Genomic DNA, 23,175 nt, shown 5'->3' with positions numbered 1-23,175 from the left:
GAAAGGGCTCCGGAACCTCCATGGACGGAGCCATGCCGCTCAGCCTACCACCCGGGCGGCTACCCACAGACAGCAACATGTGTACCTTACCTTCAACAGACGCTTGATCCGTCCCATGCTGGGACAAGGAAGAACTGAGGTGGGTTTGCCGGGGGAAGCCCTTTATAGGGTAAAGGGGAGGGACTTTTCTTAATCACCTATCTTGCAGAGGCTTGTCCCAATTAGGAAGCACAACCCATACGTACTGCCACCATATGTCAGAGAAATATACATTAGAATCCTTTTTGAAATTATGAAAATTTTATTAAAAAAAACAAAACAAAACTGACAATTAAAATAAAGAGTGTATACAGTATAAACAATGCAAACAAGTGTGGTAGCTGGCTACCTTTTCTTTTAGCAGTTCCTAGCTAAATGTTCTGCACCATTTTATATGCTATTTTAACACCCAGTGTTTTTATATTTTGTTTTTATAAGAATAAATTTATTGGCTATTTATGCCATTTTCTATATATTGAAGAGCTTGATTTATTTATCCATTTTTTCCTGAAAAAATTGAGTACATTCACCCATCTTGGAATCGTTTGGAAATCAAGTGGGAGCAGTGAGCCAGTCAGGAGAGGGACATCCTTCCAAAAAACGTCCCAAGGCGATATCAGTGAGAGCCACACGCCATTGGCTCCACGTTTGTGAGTACCTCATTTGAGAATTCTGCACTGTTCAGTTACCCAAACTGTATTACACTATTGTGCGTGTTATATACATTTTTTACAGACCTATCCAGAAGTGTGATTTACCATCTTTTGTATGTATTCAAAACTGACAATTACATATCAGCAGCTTTTCTGCTTCTAATTAATGGGACACTCCATTGCCAATATACAAAATAAACAATAGATCACTGCTTAGTAGATATACCCCAAATTAAATTTTGCATGCGTTTAATTATGTGATGAATGCTCGAATCTCGACTGTAACAATGTCCTGTATGAGTTGGATGCCAGTAGTGGGAGTCAAGTCCTTCCAAACGCATTTCTCCGCGGTCGCAGCTTTTTCAAGGATCCATTGTTACAGTCGAGATTCAAGCATTCATCACTTGCGGATACTCAGGACGCCGAGTATATCAGGCAAGGTCTGAACTTATACAACTACTTGTTTTATATGCAATCCAGAGAGTCACATGTTCTTTTTTTGATTGTATTCAGCATATTTTTAAATGTTTGTTTAATAAAAAGGAATTTAAGAGTAAATAACCTTTTAAATTTTATTTCATATACCGGACTCCACTGGAATTGTTGGATAGAAAGCCAGAATTGTGGGCTTATTGAACTATTCTAAGGACTATTTTTAAACCAACCTGAGGTCCCAGAGTCTAACTTATATTTTGATACATTACTAAACTGTCATAATTGTTATGCATGTTTTAATGCACTGCTACACTGTTGCACTGCTATAGTATATTAATCTGGGTTTGTATCATATGCACAGAGTAGGGTGTACTATAATTTTTCATTACTTAATAGGTTACCTTTTTGCTCACCATCCTCTACTTTTTTAACTTTCTCTCCCGATAGGCGCTCCACTTCATACACAGTTTAAAACAAACAAGTACTTGTGAAAAAATAAGGCACACTGAAAGTAGAGACAAGAAGGACCTTGCACAAATGAGCTTAGCACCTTTAACCCCTTAAGGACACATGACATGTCTGACATGTCACGATTCCATTTTATTCCAGAAGTTTGGTCTTTAAGGGGTTAAACAACTACTCGAAATCTAGAATAGCTTATAAAATGAGAATAATAAAACAATAATAAGAATAATAAAACAATAAATATAATTAAGATACACAATTATGTTCCCAAAAACAAAACAGAAGAAAACTGCAGGTTATACCCAAGGAGCACCTAATAAAGGCTTGTGTTATGATGCCAGACGTACCTGAATAAAATTGGATGAAATTAACCGGTGACGTGTAGCAGAGTCACCCGTCCGTGACAGCAGGTCTGGGAGAGTCTTTTCCACGCAGTGCGTGGTTTCTGATTTGCCAAGTTTGTGCTTCGGAATATAATGAGTGATTATCATTTTCAGGAGACTTAACGAAGCTTGGAAAACCTAATTAAAAATAGAACGCAACAACGTGTGAAGATTATGCAGTCAAATCAGATTATTGATCAAACAAATTCACACCCAAAAATAAGACAAAAAAGTGCATTTCATTTATCTCATAACCATCTATTACAGTGACAGTACGATCCCCATACACATGCATAACAGCCAGCATTATGTGCTCAGAATATATTCACTACACTGCAAAATATAGTAGAGATGACTGAAGGTCGAATTGGTAGCCTCTAATATGTTTGCTAGAAATGGATGCCAACTTGTGCAATTTCCCACCCTCACAATGGACTGTATGATTCAAATGGATATAATCAGGCAGCAGCCACTCTTTTCTATTGCTCGTGGACATCTATATAGTTTTTCTGGTGCTGAAAATTGTGGTCCCTTGGCACAGGTAATATACCTGCAAGCCCACTTGTTAGAGAACTTTAAAGCTTTGTGTTTGCAAGCAGTCTGTCTAGCACAATGTATACAAAATTGGACACTGTCATGAGTATCATAAGAGGGTCCTTATACTTTATGCTGTAAAAATGTTAATCTAAAATTTGGAGTATCAAAACATTACATATAAAACAAAAAACAAAAAGTTCAATTTGAAAAGAAATCCATCATAGCAACATTGGAAAAAAATAACATTTTTTAAACAGCAGTATTTCCTATAAGAATCCTGTACTGCTGATATTGTAGAAGCTGGAATAGGCTTAAGTGTACCCTGTTACCTGAACACATGCCAAGTGAATGTGCCAGGCAGGGCTGCAAATCCTGAATATTCTTTCCTGAATCACATTGGTAGTTCAAGTGATATAACCCAGGGGATTTTCAAAGAATTTGACATATTGATACATCCAAAAAAAAAAAAAAAGTCTACACAGTCTACCCTTTAGGTGCCAGTGAGACGACCTAGTAACTGTAGAGCAGGGCACAGGAATCAAAGGTTACATCGTATTCTTTTTGGAACGTAATACATGTATAAATGTGACAATTGTTTTTTTATAAATCAATGTGGCTAAAGAAAAATGATATAATTTTTTGTTAAAGTATAAGGTGGATTTCAGTGGTTTTTGGTATCCATACACATATATACTCCCATCATAGTATTTTGTCATGCATGACTAATTACTAACGTTTTCTTCCCAAAACCAGCTGCTGCTAATTAAGATATCATCTTTGCTGAATCTACGCTGGCCTTTTTGAAGAATGATTTATTTTCCGCTAGCTAGAACATTACTCACCCCTTCTATATAACCATTGTTCCGAGCATTGGTGTGGAACGCTAGTCCAAAAAAACAGAGGAAATTACAAGCAAAGGGTATCTTAGACCCCTTTGTTTAAAAGAGTGGGTATGACAAGACTCCAAGTCTCCAAAGAGACGGTGATGCCTCCAAGGGTCCACTCAAGCAGAGCGTCCAATAGCTTCACTATGGCAGCTACATGAACAAAACAATGCCCAGCTTGAGAATTTATTGTTTTAATTAGTCACTCAGACTCATTAAATTCACTTTGGCAGAGTGGTCCTGGAAAATATAACCACACTTCTGTCCAACCCTAGTTTCGCATAAGCCAGGGATATACAGATATTACAAACTAGCTTTATTTATTGCTAACTGGTCCAAAAAAGTCATCAGCACTGATAATCAGCCAGATTATAAGCAAATTACACACTTTTAACTCAGTATCTGCAGAAAATCTCTGTAATAAACTAATATAAATTGGCAAGAATTTAACAAATCTGAATGAAAACTTTCCCTTTTGTCCCTAAGAGCTTTTATTGTCACAGAAAGATTATGTGACTTTGAACTTATGTAAATAGCTCTCCTAAACGAATATGTGCATATTTTGAGTGACCGGGTTTAATAGTTAGATTACATATCAGGGTTCACTTATGCAAAATTAAAAGAGAGTATGGAAGAAATAAATCCTAATAAAGTTAATACCAGATACATAGGTTATCAAGTTAAACTTGTTTCAAAGGGACACTATAGTCAGCAAGACCACTTTAGCTCAATGAAGTTGTCTGGGTGCAGTGTCCCTGTCCCTTTTACCCTGCAATGTAAAAAACATTGCTTTTTTTGAGAAACTTTCCTGAATCACATTGGTAGTTCAAGTGATATAACCCAGGGGATTTTCAAAGAATTTGACATATTGGACTGACATACCGACAGCCACTAGAGGTGCTTCCGCGGCACAGACAGAGTAAAACATGGTTACTTGACACAGAAGCCTTTTAGGAAAGCATAGTCTACCTGCTTCTCATTTGCCCCAAGCTCTCCCTGCTTCTCCTCTGCCCCAGGCATATTAGTAAATACAATACAGATACACACACACACACACACACACACACAGATACAAACAATGACAAACACATAAAAACAAACATACAGATACAAACACACACATAAAGTAAGGGGCTTGCAGTGCATATAAGCCCCCTACTATATGCCTCCTATCTCGCTCTGGTGCTCTATGTTAGCTGGGAGGAAGTGACAGGCTCTCACTTCCTCCCAGAGCTGTGATCATTAAAGGGGCACTGGCGTGCTTTTGTGCCACAGCACACAACCAAGCCCATCAGGTAGCTTGAAGTACAAGGGCACTGAGCACTGAGGCAAATAACATATCCTTAATAACTAGAACTCACTGAAAAAACTTTGTCTTTGATGGCTCTACGGATAAGGAATATTGCTGCACGGAGCATGTTCCTCAAGTCATCCTTTGATGTTTCAGTAGGCATGTCTGACAGTTTCTTGTACACTGCAACAAGGGCATCTTCTCTGTAAGACCATGTCTTGGAATAAGCTCCAGCAACCTACGAAAAATATAATTGAATAACAGTGTTATTTTTAATGCACTGGCAACATTCATATTGAGTGTCACATTTAACTTTAAAATTAATGTTTCATTAATAGAGGTGTGTATTCATTGAAATATTAAGTTTAAATATTGTTATACCGACATGTTCTTTGTTGATACAAGCAGTATGATAACTTGAACCATCTAACTGCTGATCTGGCTGATTCTCCTGGCAGCCACGTAAGAATACAATAGTGATAGAAAGGAATCAAAAGGCTATGAAGACAAAGTTTTAAGGGGTGAGGGATTTGATTGCAAGCAACGTTGATACAAAACTCTGTCTCCAGGAAACTTCATGATTAACATTTGTTTGACTCTTGGTTGAGTTCAGCATCTTGCAGATTGGGTGATTACAGATGATTGTGAGAGATATGAGATGACCTGCCAATCTTATAACATGCCTCTATACAATTAATAAACATAGTGTGATACAGCAAAGTGAAAGACAATGCGCTTACACAATGTTGCACTCACAAGATCAAAGTGAATTAATCGCCAGAATAGGAGCCTGCCCAAATTGATTTGGGTGGCTATATGTCTCCACTCTCCACTGGAACTCCAAGCGGACCAAAGATGGAATGAGACTTCAATAGAGGTAGGTATGATAAATATGCAGATTTATTGATATAAAAAAGGCTATAAAATTGTAACCGTATTTTAGATTACTTTATCTAAAATACGGCTACAATTTTATAGCCTTTTTTATATCAATAAATCTGCATATTTATCATACCTACCTCTATTGAAGTCTCATTCCATCTTTGGTCCGCTTGGAGTTCCAGTGGAGAGTGGAGACGTATAGCCACCCAAATCAATTTGGGCAGGCTCCTATTCTGGCGATTAATTCACTTTGATCTCGTGAGTGCAACATTGTATAAGCGCATTGTCTTTCACTTTGCTGTATCACACTATGTTTGTTTTTCTGTTCCTGTTCTAGATTATGCACAGCCGTATCTCATTCCTTTTTGTGTCTATATATGTTGTAAAAGGTCGGGAACTGGGCCACGACCTTGAGAGGCTGTTATAACTACATGAGATAAGTATAAGTATATTCAGATACTATTGGTACTTATTTGGAGGTATCATATACATATATACTTTTTGTATATTTCTATACAATTAATACCAGATTAATAAATCAGTAAAAAAAAAAATATATATATATATATATTTATTTTTAAGGCACAAGGTCACAAGCTTAGGCACAGTACCTACAAGGTATTGTTTCTACACTACATGAACAGTTTCCAGTACCACAAGCTACACCGTCGATGCTTAAGGGCATTACTGTGCAAAAGAGAAAAAAAGTGCACAAAAGAGGGATACTGTCACTACAAAATAATGGAGAAGAAAAAATTACTTGGGGACAGTTTTACAATGGCATTTGAGTGTAGCAATTGCACACTGAAAGTAGGCATTGTTTATGGGTCATTCCAGTCTTAAATTGCAAAGTTGGCTGCTCACCATTTTTAGTTTAGTACTACATTTTCGAGTGTTTACCACTTCGTTCTGGCATTGCAAAACCACTAGGTTTATATTTTTGATTTAACTTGGTTTAACAACAGTGGCCATTAATGCGTTATGGTGTATGATAAATTTTGTTTGCAATTTGTTAACATTTTCCCTCAATTTGGAGTTAAATATCTCTGGCGGGGGTCCAGAAATGTTTTTTCACAGATATAAGCCTTGAAAAATACTGTTCATTTTTAATAATTGTTATGCTTAGATTACATCTGTTCATTTTTCAAAACATGTGAATTAGATTAAGCATTGCTCCAGATTTCTACTAGACCTAGCTCTGCAACCAAAACCGCCACAGAAAATCAACCAGAAAGAGAAGGATTGTCTCAAACCTGAAATGTTCTGCATGCATACTATACTTACCTAGGTACTCCCTTAAAAAGAAAAAAAAAACCTTCCCATTTTCCCATTATAAATTGACACTAAATATTTAACATTTAGGGATCTTGAGCATAAATTTAGGACTTAAAGGGACACTATTGTCCCCAAAACAACGTTAGCTTAATAAAGCAGTTTTGGTGAAAAGATCTTGCCTCTGAAGCCTCACAGCTCAATTTTCTACCAATTAGGAGTTAAATCACTTTTGTTTCTTTTTAGTCAGCCTTAGCCACACCTCCCCTGGCTCTGACTGACACAACCTGCATGGAAAAAAAAATAGTTTCATTTTCAATCAGATGTATCTCCTGTTCTGTACATGTAACTTTAATTACACACAGGAGGCTCCTTCACAGTCTATCAAACTATCAACAGAACAGAAGAGAAGAAATTCTAAATTAAACAAAATGTGCCATGACTTAGACAGATAGGCTGTTTAAGTCACATGCAGGAAGGAGTGACTAGAGCAGCATAAACACAAGTGATTTAACTCATAAATGGCAGAGAATTGAGCAGTGAGACTGCAGGGACATGATCTATAAACTAATACTGCTTCATTAAACTAAAGTTGTTTTGGTGAGCATAGTGTCCCTTTAAGTTCGAAATCTAAGGAACAAGTACGTGCAAAATGAATAAAAAGGTAATAACTAAAACAGGAAAATTAAAAAAAAGCCAAGCAACCTATGCAGGATCACTTGAAAATGATTAACCCTTTGGAAAATTTGTCAGAGTGGTTGGCTAATCTCTCTTATTGGTTATGTCTCTACTCCATAAGGTAGAACCCGATTCGATGCTTTGGCAAACTCTAAATAGTGCATATGCACCATGAGACCCTGGGTAGCTATAGTCTATTGTTAAACCACTAGTGGCGTAGAATTTCCTGCTAGTAAAATTGTTCAAGGATTGGCCTATTAAAAGTCAATAGGATAATGTAAATTATTCTTTATACTGTGCTTGTGAGATAAGCTAAACTGACAAAGTGTGTTTTCTATAGTGAAATATATTTCAAAAAATGCCAACAGGCTAATTTTCTTTTGGAAAATATTCATAGGGAGTCTGAAAATATTCACCATGCAGAGACAAAATTACTACCAATGCCCTTTTAAACATAACAGCAAAACAGAGCTTACCAAAGCCTCGCCAAACACTTCAATGGCAAAGGTGGCTTCTCTCAACGCTTTTTCAGTCAGAGGCTCTGGTTCTCCAGTAATCCTTGTCCTTGGAGTATCTACAGCAGTTTCCTCAAATGACTCTGGCTCAGCATAAGCAAACGCATCATCTTTAAGTTTCCTCTGGGCTGGAAGTGGTCGTTCATCATAAGGTAGTGCATCGATCTAAATACAAATTGACAACTCATTTTCCTGCAATATTTTTGGGGATAAGCGGTTTTATATTTTTAACATGTACAACCGACCTCCCCCACAGTCATGAACAGATTCTCTCACACACAACGTGAAAAAGACAAAGTTATCTTCAGGTAGGTGTACAGTTTTAATTTATACATTGTGGTAGCAAAATCATCAAATATAGTAGACTAAAGATTAAATCTGCTTGCTACAAGATGGGCATCACAGTGTACATGACTGGATCCACATGGCCACAAATATTAATGGCTTCATCCTGTATTAGCTAAGTTGTATGGACATGCTAGACAACGGGGGAAGGGGGGATATATGATAGCCTTCAGGACATATGTGTTCAGCATGGTGGTACTCATTCTATCAACCTTGAATTGATGAAGCTCACCTGATCTTATGGAAAATTTAATCTGTGACTGAGATACTACAACAAGTACTAGCATAATACACCTTATTTGTTTTTCTTCTACACATCTGTCTCAAACACTGGATATAAACTTAACTTATTGCTTTACTATTGTACAAACCCTTTAAATTCTCCAAAACACTGCTATTGCTTACATTTATGCTTGGGACAGCTTGGACTGGAGATGGTGCTGGAGGAGGAGTGGGGGAACGTGGCTGTGGAATTGGTTTAGGAGAGATAACTTTCGCCTTCTCTGCCACCACTTGACGATCTCGCTTAGGCTTCTTCTCTGTACTTTTTTCCTTATTGGGTTGGGGCGAAACAGAAGTTGTATGCCGTTGTGGGCTAGTTGAATGATCCAATGGATCAAGATATGTTTCAGGAGCTCTTCTAATCTATTGAACAGGGAAAAAAAAAACATACAAAAAAACAAACAATTAACAAAAAATTAGACCAAATTCCAAGCACACCCATACATTCATGCATCTCATACTGTACAGAGAGAACATTAATGCAGAATATGTTACAGATTAGTATTTCCAAGTAAAGAGAAAATGTTATTTCCCATATTGTATCTACTCATCTCTGTATTTAGCAAACACACATTTGTGATCTGGAAAAAAATAAAATGAATTAAGAGATCAACACCTCTTTATCTTGCATCTAGTCACCCTAAGCTTAACTCCTTGCCAGTCACTGCTATAAGCCTTGCAACTGGCAGTCAGCATAGAGAGTACACAGTATACAGAAAGGTATACAGAAAGGAGAAATGAAACAATGTTTCTAATTCGCTACGCACTGGCTTTGCCTTGCCTAAACTAGAACACGATGTAGTTTCCCAAAAATTAGTTTTCTTTGGTTTTATAAGAAAAAAAAAAACAAAAAACATTTTGAATGTTTCATTCAATGGCGGAACTTCCAGAGATGCGTCAGTTCTCCTTAAAAGTAACACCCAAAGCACCATGACCACTACAGCCGGATGTAGTGGTTCTGATGCCAAGTGTGCCATGGTGCTTTTACAAGGCAAGTAGTTAAAGTTAGCGAATGGTTTCACAACTTACGTGACATCTGTTGGACCCCTTACACAGCCTCCTCGGCTGCAGGAAAGCTCTGCACTGAGGTAAGCAGGGAAGAGGACACTGGCTGAGAGTGGTCAGCTGGCACTCTTACCTGATGAGCTTTGTTCAGTGAAACTAAAGAAGGCTCCTTGCAGGAGCTTCCAGCTTCAAAGAAGTTGGCTGCAGGTGCCCAGAGGATTCCAGGCAAGTTGTCAAATCATTCCATTTGGCTACTTACCTTGGAATGGAGCCAGGGAACTCTTGGCACTATAACCACTACAGCAGCCTGTATTGGTAATGGTGCATTGAGTATTCCTTTAAATTATGTTATGCAACATAATTTAACGATATAGTTTATGGCTAACTTTATATTATATAGAATTTATATTTCTAGTAAAGTAATGAGGATTATTCATTTAACAAGGAACTGCAAAAACCTAACTAGGAAACTACAAGAACAGCCGTGATGGATAAAAACAAAACAACATGTAAGAAATGTAGCCCAAGAATCAGAATTTAGAGTTGAGCCTTCTATCGGTGAGAAAGGCTTAGAGAAAACTAGTTAAGTCCAAACAGTGAACTTGATTTTTTGCTGTATCTTGAACCAGAATTCAGTGGATATGAGCAATAATATTAAGGTTGATGGCAGGTGAGGAATTGACTGTGATGAACATATTCAATATAAAACTAGTGTGCTTGGTTAGCTGAGAATATGGGAACAACGGTAATTCATGACAGTTTGGGTACTGGTTGAAGGTGGAAAATGGAAGTCTGTGATTTAACTTTTAGAGAGAGCCCAAGTTTCAAAATGTGTTCGACAGGTATTGGTAATTAACTTGTGTTAGTATGTTGCTCAGAGAAGACATATAAAAGGATAAGGGTCTCAAAACATTAAAGGGAATTAAAATACATATTTGACAGCATTTCTGCAAGTTCATAGCACAGATTAAATGTAATACTATTTAATATAACAACAAGTTGTGTGTACCATGATCGTATACTTTTACACTTCACCCTGGTGTTCACTCATTACTTAATGTATTGCAGCCCTATATAGACTTTGTGTTAAAAATTATTTGCAACAATAATAAATGGAAAATAATAATAATAAGAAAATATACTTATATTTCAATATCTAAACTGCAAAGCCACTGCAGTGTAGTCTTAAGAATTCCACAGCAAGGTTGAGCTTATCTATTTGGCTTTACTGTAGTATTTTATATTTATTATAATAATATTTTTTGAAAGAAAAGAAGAAAAAAAAACCCAGGGAGGAGGGGGTCATGAGAAATAAAGTAAAACAAAAAAAACAAAAACGCCTATAAAAAAGATTAATAAAGAAAACAACTTATGGGTGCCTGTAGTGTATCTAAGAAATTGTATTCTATATGTTGACAGAAGGCAGGGGAAAATCACTTGTTTTATTATCTTGAAACTAGTGGCAATATATTTTATATATAAATAAAATCTAGGGTTATATGTGAGTTTTGCTATAAGGAGAGTATTCACAATGCTTCCATCTGAAACAAAAATAAAGGAAGTATAGGGGAAAAAAAATGTTTTTACTACCTTACTTTAAGAAGACATTCCACCTTAATACTCTGTAAGCAGCCAGATTTTTTTTATCCTGACTCATCATTCTTCCCTTGTCATCAAAAAGCGATTATGAGTTAAATGGAATCACTCTGCTACACTACAAGAAATCTAATCGCTGAAAGAATGGGTGATAACTCTCTGGAATGTCCTCTCATTGAAATTAAACAGCATATAGCTTGTTACAAAAACAAGTATAAATCTGCAACAAGCAGTTTTCAAGACAAAGGTCTTACTTAGTTCATGTATCAAACCATATCAACATCAACATTCTAACCTAAAGCGATAAAACTGACTTTTGCACTTGATTGTAACTCTAAGGTTTTATTGGGTGTGTGTGCGCAAATTCCTATGCACAACAAAGTTTCTTGCAGAGATGGCATTATTATTCACAAACTGTATTCTAAATACTTTATACCATCGCACAAATCAAATACTAGAGAGAATATTTTGTCTTATTCACTAGAACAATGTATACATCATATATAATGATCTTTAAGATCTTAAGCAAAGCAAGTGCAGTTTATATGTCTGCTAGCAAATATAACAAGTATGATAAGCAGGTAGTTCAAGTTACTGGCAAGTAATGAACAGTTTGACCTAGAATTACAGAAACTTGGAATGAAATGCATGACTGGGTATTACATTTAAGCTTTGCAATTTTTGCAGAAGAGAAAAAAAAATGAACTCCTAAACATTATTCATTCTGAAGATTTGCTTCTCCAAAATCAATATCTGGATCAAATTTAAATTATGTGAGGTTTGAATTACCCTAATATTAGGATCAACAAGGAAACAAGCATCTGAACAAGTTAAATCAGGGGTGTAGAATTCCTTTTGCCCGGCTCATATAGTTCCAGAATACCCGGATGCTTGTGGCAAGAGACATATCTTAGATTTGTTCTCAAGATCCTTTCTTTTTATGGTTATTAATGGTGTTGCTGGGCATGATACTTCAATAAAGAGGTATTTGCAAAAATTAAGTCAATGATGTGTAAAACCACTGCCTAGGATCTTCAGAGAATACAGGAATTTCAACTTTATTTATTTATTTTTTGGTAGCTATTCTTGCCTAAATTGTGCAATTCAATAATCATTATTTGGATAAAACGGTGTCAATCACTCTGGGAGGTGGGATTTTGCATGTGAACAAATCAGGGAATATGAGCAATAGTTTTCTATTGCTGTACAGGATGATAAAAGGACCTTTACTGTAGCCCGTGGATAGGAGAAAATAAATGGTCTCATACCAAAGCGATATCGAGAAGATCATGGAGTTCTAACTGCTGATAAACTTTCTGCCTATATTCCTCCATTTGCTGCTTCTTTTGTTTTGCCAAATCATAGTCTTCTTTCTCCACAGCACAACGCTTTTCCACCTCATAACGACCAAGATGTTCTCCAACCTGAAGACAGAAAAGGTTTGATAGGTAGGCATATAGTTATGGGTGAAGCACCTGGACAGTCAGATAGAACACTGGACACCATAAGAGAAGAGGCAACAGGAAGCATACAATCGCAGACAAAGACATGTGGTACATCAGATTTTAAGCAACACTGATTTATTCAAGCGACAATATATAAACAGCAAATAAAAAATAATTATATACAACATACACATATGCTTTTATTTATGGATACATTAACTTTTGTATATTCTATATTAAATAATACAAGCATCTGTGTTAGCTTTTGGAGCCAACAAATACCCAAAATAAGACATTTCACCCATTTGATTTTATGTAAACCTGAGAAAACACTCACTAAATTTGTGTAGAACACTTCTCTAAACAAAGATTTGAACTCATCTGACAAATAACAGGTTTTGAAATGATCAATGAAACAACTTGAACTCTACACATTTTAACACACAGTTACTATTAAAATTAGTAGAAATTACAGTCTCCCAACACTATAACACCCAAGACCCTTTCTTTTTTTGCTCTAAGATTAGTGATGTCCTGAACAGTTCGCCGGGAACCGTTCGCCGGTTAACATAGCGTGTTCGGTCCGCCCCCTATTCGTCATGGAGGTGGGAGGGTCTGGGAGGGAGAGTCTGCTGCTGATTGGCTGGAATGTGTCTGCTGACGGTGAGGTACAGGGTCAAAGTTTACTCAATGATGACGAATAGGGGGCGGACCGAACATTGCGCGTGTTCGCGACCACGCTATGTTCGCCAGTGAACTGTTCGGGACATCACTATCTAAGATTTATTTTCCCACTCTTCCATACAGATTACTTATAGTTCAGAAATATTTTTAGGTTGTCTAGACCTTTGTGCACTGCATGTTTGAGACATTTTCAATAATATTCAAGTCAGGGGGGACTCAGAGGTTTCTCAAGAGTGAGATCATGTTTCTAGATATGTCAAACAAGAGATTAAAAATAAGAAAAGGGCTTTTAAAGCATTTAAAATCGGACAAATCAGAGGCATCCTATATAAAATATAAGGAAGCCAATAATACTTGCAAAAAGGCAATTAAAGTGGCTAAACTAGAACAGGAGAAATTGATAGCCAAAGAATGCAAAACCAACCCCAAATTTTTTTTCAAGTACATGAATTCTAAAAAAAACAAAAAATGAAAGTGTAGGTACACTGAAAACAGAGATGGTCTGTTAGTCAATGAAGGCAAAGGCAGAAATTTTAAATAAATATTTTTCTTCAGTATATATTAATGAGGATCCTATGGCAAGAGATATGCAAATGATTGCTGCAACAAACTTGCAGATAACTCGAGACAAGGTGCTACAGCTATTAAAGGACCACTCTAGGCACCCAGACCACTTCAGCTTAATGAAGTGGTCTGGGTGCCAGGTCCTTCAAGGATTAACCCTTTTTTTTTTATAAAAATAGCAGTTTCAGAGAAACTGCTATGTTTATAATAGGGTTAATCCAGTCTCCAAATCCTCTAGTGGCTGTCTCACTGACAGCCGCTAGAGGCGCTTGCATGCTTCTCACTGTGAAAATCACAGTGAGAGCACGCAAGCGTCCATAGGAAAGCATTGTAAATGCTTTCGTATGAGACCGGCTGAATGCGCGCTCATTCAGCCAAAAGGGAGGATCGGAGGCGGAGAGGAGGAGGAGGAGAGCTCCCCGCCCGGCGCTGGAATAAAGGTAAGTTTTAACCCCTTCCTCACCATCCAGCCCGGCGGGAGGGGGTCCCTGAGGGTGGGGGCACCCTCAGGGCACTATAGTGCCAGGAAAACGAGTATGTTTTCCTGGCACTATAGGGGTCCTTTAAAGAAAATTAATGTAAATAAAGCTCCGGGGCCTGACGTATCCACCCACCAGTACTTAAGGAGCTAAGTGGGGAAATAAGTGAACCTCTGTATTTAATTTTTCAAGATTCTTTTGTTTCAGGTATTGTACCGGAGGATTGGAGGAAGGCAGATGTTGTTCCTATATTTAAAAAGGGTTCAAAATCCTTGCCTGGAAATTATAGACTTGTGAGCTTAACTTCTGTGACTGGGAAATTATTTGAACGGCTATTAAGGGATAATGTTCAGGAATTCATTGGGAAGAACTGTGTTATTAGCAATAATCAGCATGGTTTTATGAAACATAGGTCATGTCAAACTAACCTAATTGCATTCTACGAAGAAGTAAGTAGAAATATAGATCAGGGTGTTGCAGTGGATGTGATCTACTTGGATTTTGCCAAGGCATTTGATACGGTTCCTCACAATAGGTTAGTCTTCAAACTAAAAGAAATTGGTCTAGATGAATATTTTTGTTCTTGGGTAGAACATTGGCTTAAGGATAGAGTACAACGAGTTGTCATAAATGGTAAATTTTCAAGCTGGACAAAAGTGGTAAATGGTGTCCCTCAGGGTTCTGTTTTGGGACCGCTTCTATTTAACATATTTATAAATTATCTTGAAATGGGCATTGAAAGCCATGTATCAGTGTTTGCAGACGACACAAAACTTTGTAAAGTAATAAAATGTGAGCAGGATATTGCCTTGCTGCAGAGGGATTTGGATAGATTGGGGGACTGGGCACTAAAATGGCAGAGGAAATTTAACATAGAAAAATGCAAAGTTATGCACATCGGGGTTAAGAATGCACAAGCAATTTTATCACTAAACACAGGAGAACTGGAAGACCAAAAACCTGAATAGAGCAGCGTACCCTAATAGCCCAAGCAGAAGGGGCATTCTCGAGAACTCTATTAGCTTAAAGTTACACTATGTTTAATGTTTCACATTTTGAGTTCCACATTTTATACTTCCCTTCAGACAACCAATTACACTCACCTAGGCGACTAATACAGCCGACCAACCCCAAGGACACACACAAAACGCACACACGAAGCTCAAGACGCTTCCCCCCTCCCCCACCCCATACTACCCGACACGCCAGAGAGGGACTGACTGAGAACTAACGGGACTTACATAGGCGATGATAAATCAATAGCAACCAGCCCACGGACCAGCTCAACCAGAATCCCGACTACCAACCTCCCTACAAAACCACTTGGAGCCCCAACACACATACACCTCAACGGCACGTCACCCACTCGAGTGCATGCATAGCGGGGGGTCATACCCACATAGCACCCATATCGCTATAACACGACAGACCACCAAAACTTACAAAAAGTGCAACAAACCACGTTGACGGATTATATGCACGATGTTTAATTATGTACTGACTTACATGTACCATATGTTTCAAAAGTCTTAATAACAATGTGTATTCTAACCTGCAATCCTGCACCAAAAATAAAGAATTAAAAAAAAAAAAAAAAGAATGCACAAGCAATTTACACCCTAAATGGTAGTGAACTAGGGATAACCACACACGAGAAGGATTTGGGAATTGTTATAGACAACAAATTAGGTAGCAATATGCAATGTCAATCTGCCGTTGCTAAGGGCAGTAAGGTTTTGTCATGTATAAATATGGGCATAAATTCTTGAAATGAAAATATAATTTTGCCTCTTCATAAATCGCTGGTAAGACCACACCTTGAATATGCTGTGCAATTTTGGGCACCTGTTCTAAAGAAGGATCTCATGGCACTAGAAAAAGTGCAGAGACGAGCTACAAAATTGATAAAAGGAATGGAGCATTTTAGTTATGAAGAAAGGTTAAACAATTTAAATCTCTTTATTTTGGAAAAACGGCGCCTGAGAGGGGATTTGATAACATTATACAAATATATTCGGGGCTAGTACAAACCATTATCTGGAAATCTATTCATAAACAGGGCTATACATGGGACACAAGGTCATGCATTTAGGCTTGAAGAAAGGAGATTTCATCTAAGGCAAAGAAAAGGTTTTTTTACAGTAAGAGCAATAAGGATATGGAATTCTTTGCCTGAAGAGGTAGTTTTGTCAGAGTCTATACAGATGTTTAAACTGCAATTGGATAAATACTTGCAAAAACATAACATACAGGGATATAATTTCTAATTAGTGGGGAAATAGCTGCTTGATCCAAGGAGACATCTGACTGCTATTTTGGGGTCAAGAAGGAATTTTTTCCTAGTTTGTTGCAAAATTGGAAACGCTTCAGAATGGTTTTTTTGCCTTCTTTTGGATCAACAGCAAAAGCATATGTGAGGAAGGCTGAACTTGATGGACGCAAGTCTCTTTTCAGCTATGTAACTATGTAACACTTCAAGATTGTTTTTAATTCGTAATGATTCAGATTAGAATTAGATGATGGACGTTCTACAGCCTTACACAGAACTCCATAGTGGATTAACTGAAAGGGTGCTAAAAATGTTGCACATGCCACACTTATTATCTTTATTATTTTCAAACTGTGCAAAAAAATATGCAGAATCGTGTTTACATGTGTTCATTGTAGAGGTTTTTATTTCATCCATCACAGATTACAACTAGTAGCGCATTTTGTACTCATTTTTCACAGTCATAAGACTTATAAGCAGGGGCGTGTGAAAAACGCTAAGTGTTGGTTGCCGCATGCCTATACATTGTGGACTTGACAGTGCTAAAGTAATGAGAAAAGCGCATAGAAATACATGCATACAAACAAAGTCTTGAGGTTTTAGAAGGAAACCGTTTATACAGCAAAATGAGCACAATAACATTGTACCTGGGAAAACATCTGCAATGTGGATGCCAAGTGTTTACGCAATAGAAAAATAAAAAAAAAGGCATCAAAAGGATACTAAAATATGTAAAAGAATTGGGCATAATGCCTTCCCATAAATGTTTACAAAAATCCTTAAATAAAGTATAGACTGCAGGGCAAAGCTAAGAAAAAAAATAAAAATATTCAGAGCTGGGAGAGCAATCACGTAAAAGAAAAATGGATATACTGTGCAATTTGGCAGTATCTCTATAAACAACATAACAATACCCTGTGCCATGAAGAATGAGTAAAAACATACTTAGGAAAAAGTTGAGGTGTGTGTACTTGAGAAGTAAGGAATTTCAAAATTTTAGGTGGACTAATCTTTAAAATTTATAGGATTAAAAATGTAAAGGAACACTATAGAGTCAGGAACAGGAACATTTATTCCTGAACACTTTCTTGCCCGCTCCCCGGCCCCCCCAGCTCACTCTTACTCCCCATAATATATTAAAATCTTAACTTTATTACAGTGTGCTAGCGCTCCACTCTTGATCCGCCTCCTTGGCTGACATAATCATAAGTGATGATCTCAGCGAATCACAATGCTTTCCCCAATTCTGATGATCTTAGCCAAGAAGGCTGGGCGCTGCCAAACACCGCCTTGGTCTATCAGCATCTCCTCATAGAGATGCATTGAATCAACGCATCTCTAAGGAAAGTTTAGCATCTCCATCTCTGAAAAGACAGCGTTTACAATAAAATGCCTGCAGGGACATGGTATAGACACCAGAACACCTACATTAAGCTGTATTTGCCGGGTGACTATAGTGTCCCATTAAGGAACTTAAAAACAAACATAAATGTTGGATTTTCTCTCAAGTGGATTTTGGATAAAGTATAGAATCTAATTTATACACTGGGCAGTAAAACTGCCAGGATTCAATTAAACTGTATACTTGACATGGACAATCTTTTTTTGTGGACAAAGAATATATCTGTACAGTACAACATTGCCAAGTATGTTCTTTGAAGGGACACTATAGGCACCCAGACCACTTGATCTCAATTAAGTGGTCTGGGTGCCATGTCCCTGTTTTAACCCTGCAATGTAAAATTGTGCCTTTCTGCATCCATTTGCTAGTGAAATACATAGATGCATTTTATGCTAGATACCAAATGATGCATGCTATAATTTTCACCGAATGCATTTTAAAGGTGAAACATTTTTTTATTTTTTTTTAAATGCCAGGTACCACACCTTTTGAAGATCAGCGATGGCTTGCTTGAGCTTTTTGGCATAGTCATAGCGTTCATGACGGACAGCCTCAATCTTTTTCTCATCCAGCTTACGGATTATTTGTGCCACTTCGGGATCTTGATACATATCAAATGCCAAATCATCCAGGGGAGATATTGCATCAGGCTTTCTGCAAGGGAGAAGCACAATTAAAATTTAAGTTACAAAAAAGCAATACTGTATGACAAATTCTTTCACAGATAATGGGCTTCTGTAGTACATTATATGCATATAGCTGCATTAGGGAGGTAGTGGGGGTCTTCAATTCAGTTATTTTTCCAATGGACTATTCATATTTTACAGGATTAAAAATTTAAGAAACATAAAAACAAAACATAAAATCGACAAACACAAATGCTGCATTTTCTCTCAAACGGGCTTCACATAAAGGCCTACTTTCATCTCAATATTGATATACAGTTTTCAATTCACCATCAGAAAATACATTCTTGTTGTAACTATTACAAGACAGTAAAACACTTGTGTAATGATGACAGGTATGCCATGGAGTTCTGTTTCACAGGGAATTTGCGACCTCTAGAGGATTTCTGCCAGAGTAACACAACTCTGAAAACAGCTTTAACTAAAAAGGTAAAAAAAAAAAAAAAAAAATCTTGTCTGGAAAATAAATCACTGAATAAAACATTGAAAATCCCCCATAACTTTTGTTAACCTTTTATTCATGTAATGCTATTTCGTCTTTTAAATCCCATTCAGTTCAAGGAACAAGCTGAAAATTAAGAGAAGGAACAAAAACTTTGTTGAATATCCTGGCTAATCCATGGAAGCATCACTATCGGGTTATGTTCCTTTCGTTTGGCTATTTAGGACAAGAAACAAAACTATAAAAGCACCCTCGACTGACCATTCCACTTCAGCTTGTACTTTAATTGTAGACTATTTTGTAGATTTTTGTTGTAGTTTAAATTGGCTAATTTCTATTTAGAATTCCCTGAGATAGTAAAGTCTCTCTCTTTAAGATTACTCTCCCTGAGAGAAGGTTATCACTTTATGAATAGTGATGCTATAGATGGTGCAATCCCATGGGTAGCAATTAAAAAAATAAAAAATGAATAACAGTACCTTCCATTGTCATTCTTTATATTTACTGGTGATTTAAATCTATCTGAAGGACCTTACATTTTGTAGCATGTGGGTAACATTTTGCCTATTGCCAGGTTTTTCTCAGCATTTCAGTTTTGGATACGGTATATGCTGATTTTTATTGAAGGTGTTGCGGTATAGAAATTAGCTCCATGTATTGGCAGGCTAGATAATTTGCTGCATAGCCGGAATGGTTCAATGATGTTGCTTGGCAGATGTGGAAACTGTTAACTGTTTTTTATATTGACATTATCCTAGGTTTGCTTGAGGAATTGTTTGAAGTTGAAGTTGGGGGGGCTGCATACATCATTGTTAGAGAATTTCTTACATGCAATGATTTGCACTGCATGGCTTGCTGGGACGGGGACGCTGTACCTAAACCACTTCAGTGAGATGAACTGTTCTTGGGGGTTATAGATTCCATCTAAAGATTAACCTGACCAAAGACAGTCATTGAAACCTTCATGCACCTTCTGTAACTCTTAATAGCAGGCTATACGAGGATGAATACGTTAAAAACAATAAATAAGAATAACATATTGAATAAAAACAATAATATAAAAATTAACGAAGTTTTTTTTTTTTCTTTATATTAGACAGCCCTGTGATGGGCATCTATTATATATAATAAGGTATACTTCAGGTATGGCATCAGTCATCTGATGGTCACGCCCCCTCAAGAAGTCCAGGGAACCGATTGGCTCTTGTTAATTCACATTTTCTAGTGCTTAGGTACTAAGGGGAGATTTACTAACACCCTATGCATTAAAGGGCCAGGACTAATAAAGCCTATATGAATATTGCAGACATAGGTGTTTAGTAACTTTATCTCCTCACTTACTTAGGCATGGAAGTAGCCTTATAAGGCTAGTTCGGTATTTATTATTTGGAGTCACAATTTATTTCTATGTTGATATTTTCTGTTACTTCAGATATTTAGTGGTCTCCCTCTGGTTACATTGTTCCATATGTAACGGACCGTTTCACTTACAAGAGGATTAAAACCCAGTTTAGGCGATAATCCCCTTTCCAGATGCACAGGCAGCTACTGCAAACACCATTCTCCCGAATGGAGACACACTAATACTGAATCCGAGAAACCTTTTAAATTCTCCCAAGCATATGAATGCTGTAGACCATTGAATAGGAACCATACGAATAGGCTTACACTCCTAGCAGTCAACTGGAACAGCATGCAATCAATCCTTCCCCCAATAAAGACGACACTTCACTTTGAGGGTAAAACAGGAACTGAGGACTGGCTCATCCAGCCTGGCTTTTATTTCCAACTCACACATACAGGCCACACCCAGGGGGAGGCATAAAAGAACCAATGACATAGATGTTACCTCCCACACATCCCCTCCCCTTAGTGTGACACATAATCCCATTATGCATACAGTTTAAAATATACTTTTACACAACTTTCCTAACTCTAAAACCATACATCACATTCACATAAAAATACATACCCACAATCAATCCATTCAGGGGAACAACATATTAAAAAATGGCATGGATCAGACCAGGGGTTCAAAAGTTAGTAAAGTATCTTTTAAAACCCCTAGCTTCCCAGCTCAGACTGTTTTTTACAGAGCCTTCTCTGTGCTGGAGAAGTAATCTAATTATCTCCAGCACAGAGACAGACTCCATTAACCACATGGTTACAGAAAGACATAAAACACTTTAAAATACAGAAAGTCACATTTACACATAACACACAGACATTTCACATATCCCCAGATAGCTGGGATCTGCGCGCACAAAACTACCGAATAGTGCGCAGATCCTATTCACACAGTACAATTGCCATGGAGCTAAAGTCTTTCCCATAGTCTTTCATTATATGAATAGGCTCCATGGTATGGCTATCTGGGGTATCACATTCCCATAAAGTCTGGTTCATAGTCCAAAGGCAAGAGGCGGGCAATCAGCCCCCTCCAAGGACACGTGGCGAGGTCGGTTTCGCCACACCATACCACTGGATGCTTTGGTGCTGATGTGGGATTATTTAAAAATCCTTATTGTACTTGTATTCAATTATTGCACTAACTCCATTTTAACCTCATATTGTGAATCCTCCATTTTGTCCTCCTAACCTGACTTCTTCATTCCTCCATTTTGTCCTCCTAACCTGACTTCTTCATTCCTCCATTTTGTCCTCATAACCTAACTTGTTCATTTTAAAACTACCTTACTTGACAGAATTTCCCAGCACATCTAATACAATAAGACAAAGACTGTATTTTCTACAAAGACATGATTAACATAGGAATTGCTGACTTTTCCTTAACTTGCAACATAGTATAATTTGAAGGCCATGAGAACACAGTAGTAATGAAATGTTCTATTCATAAGAGACCTTGCACCTGGCCACGAGGCCTGAGATCACCGACCGTGTAAAATGACGCTCAAGACCCCCTTGTCCCCACCCGTGTCCAGAACAATCCCACCTCTTGGTGGGTGGGCACGGGACTAACCACTTAGTTTTTGAGCCAATTAATAATATTGATAGGTGGACACTAATCCTGACACTTAACAATTAATCCAATTAATGATGTTTATTCTCTGATATTCTAATAATCAATAATGACGTAAAATGCCTCTTAAAAGGGCCTGCGCGCCTGCTTTTTAATCACTTGCCAATACATTTTCTCGAAGTTATTTTAACCTGAACCTTGTGTGTCAGACTTAATTACTTCAGCGTATATACGCAATTCAATTTTATTAATTTGGACAGGAACAGATAGATAGACATTTAAACATTTTGGTTTACTGCTAAAAAGTACCATAACAACTTTGGCGCCCAACGTGGGGCATCGGGCTATGTCCGGCCGGTGAGCCGTCCTAAGGAAGACAAGGGTGGACGGAGGAATCCAGGGGGAAGGAAAGGAGATTGATCACCTCCAGGTACACGGTAGAGACTTCTGCAGAGCCACCGGTATGTTCCGGCCCCTTTGATTGACCCGTCCACGTGTCTGTGACTGCTTCCCGGGAGGACATCAAAGACAGGTAATATCTTGCCCGGTGTCTCGTTACTCACTTGTTTACCTGCATTTTAGTCTATCTGTTGCCTGGGTGTGTTTGAATTGTTTGCCTGTTTCCCCATTTTGAGATAAAGGGGGGTGGACCTGCAGGGGATTTGCCTGGGGTTCTCTGTTTTGCTTGTTTTCCCCTTTTTGGGATAAAGGGGGGTGGACCTGAGGGGACTTGCCTGGGTCTTCAGTTTGTCTGTCTATCTGTTTGTATTTTACCCCTTTTGGGATAAAGGGGGGTTGACCTGTGGATGCGTTCCTGGGGGTCTTCTTTGCCTGTTTACCTCTTTTAGGAGCCTCGTGGCTGTGGCTGTAAGGAAAAAGAGGATTGTTGGAACTGTGGATTTTGTGTAGACTCATAATTTCCTGTGATCCTTCTTGTGTCACTTTGAGAGCCTAGCTAGCTT

The 23,175-nt window shown here is 37.7% G+C and overlaps 1 protein-coding gene across 1 annotated transcript in view; it reads right to left on the bottom strand.

The window, feature by feature from the left end:
- The window catches only part of CEP104 (centrosomal protein 104), a 113,218-nt gene that overhangs the window by 56,837 nt on the left and 33,206 nt on the right, over nucleotides 1-23,175 (bottom strand). Inside the window, exons 7-12 of the mRNA XM_063436570.1 lie at nucleotides 18,591-18,759; nucleotides 12,531-12,686; nucleotides 8,785-9,024; nucleotides 7,996-8,199; nucleotides 4,758-4,925; nucleotides 1,940-2,113 (exon numbers count right to left, since the gene is read on the bottom strand). Coding sequence (XP_063292640.1) covers nucleotides 1,940-2,113; nucleotides 4,758-4,925; nucleotides 7,996-8,199; nucleotides 8,785-9,024; nucleotides 12,531-12,686; nucleotides 18,591-18,759 — 1,111 coding nt within the window. The remainder of the gene's footprint in view (nucleotides 1-1,939; nucleotides 2,114-4,757; nucleotides 4,926-7,995; nucleotides 8,200-8,784; nucleotides 9,025-12,530; nucleotides 12,687-18,590; nucleotides 18,760-23,175) is intronic.

The sequence above is a fragment of the Pelobates fuscus genome, chromosome 11 (genome assembly GCF_036172605.1).
Source record: "Pelobates fuscus isolate aPelFus1 chromosome 11, aPelFus1.pri, whole genome shotgun sequence".
Taxonomy (NCBI): Eukaryota; Metazoa; Chordata; class Amphibia; order Anura; family Pelobatidae; genus Pelobates; species Pelobates fuscus.
This window is presented reverse-complemented; position numbering and strand designations above follow the sequence as displayed.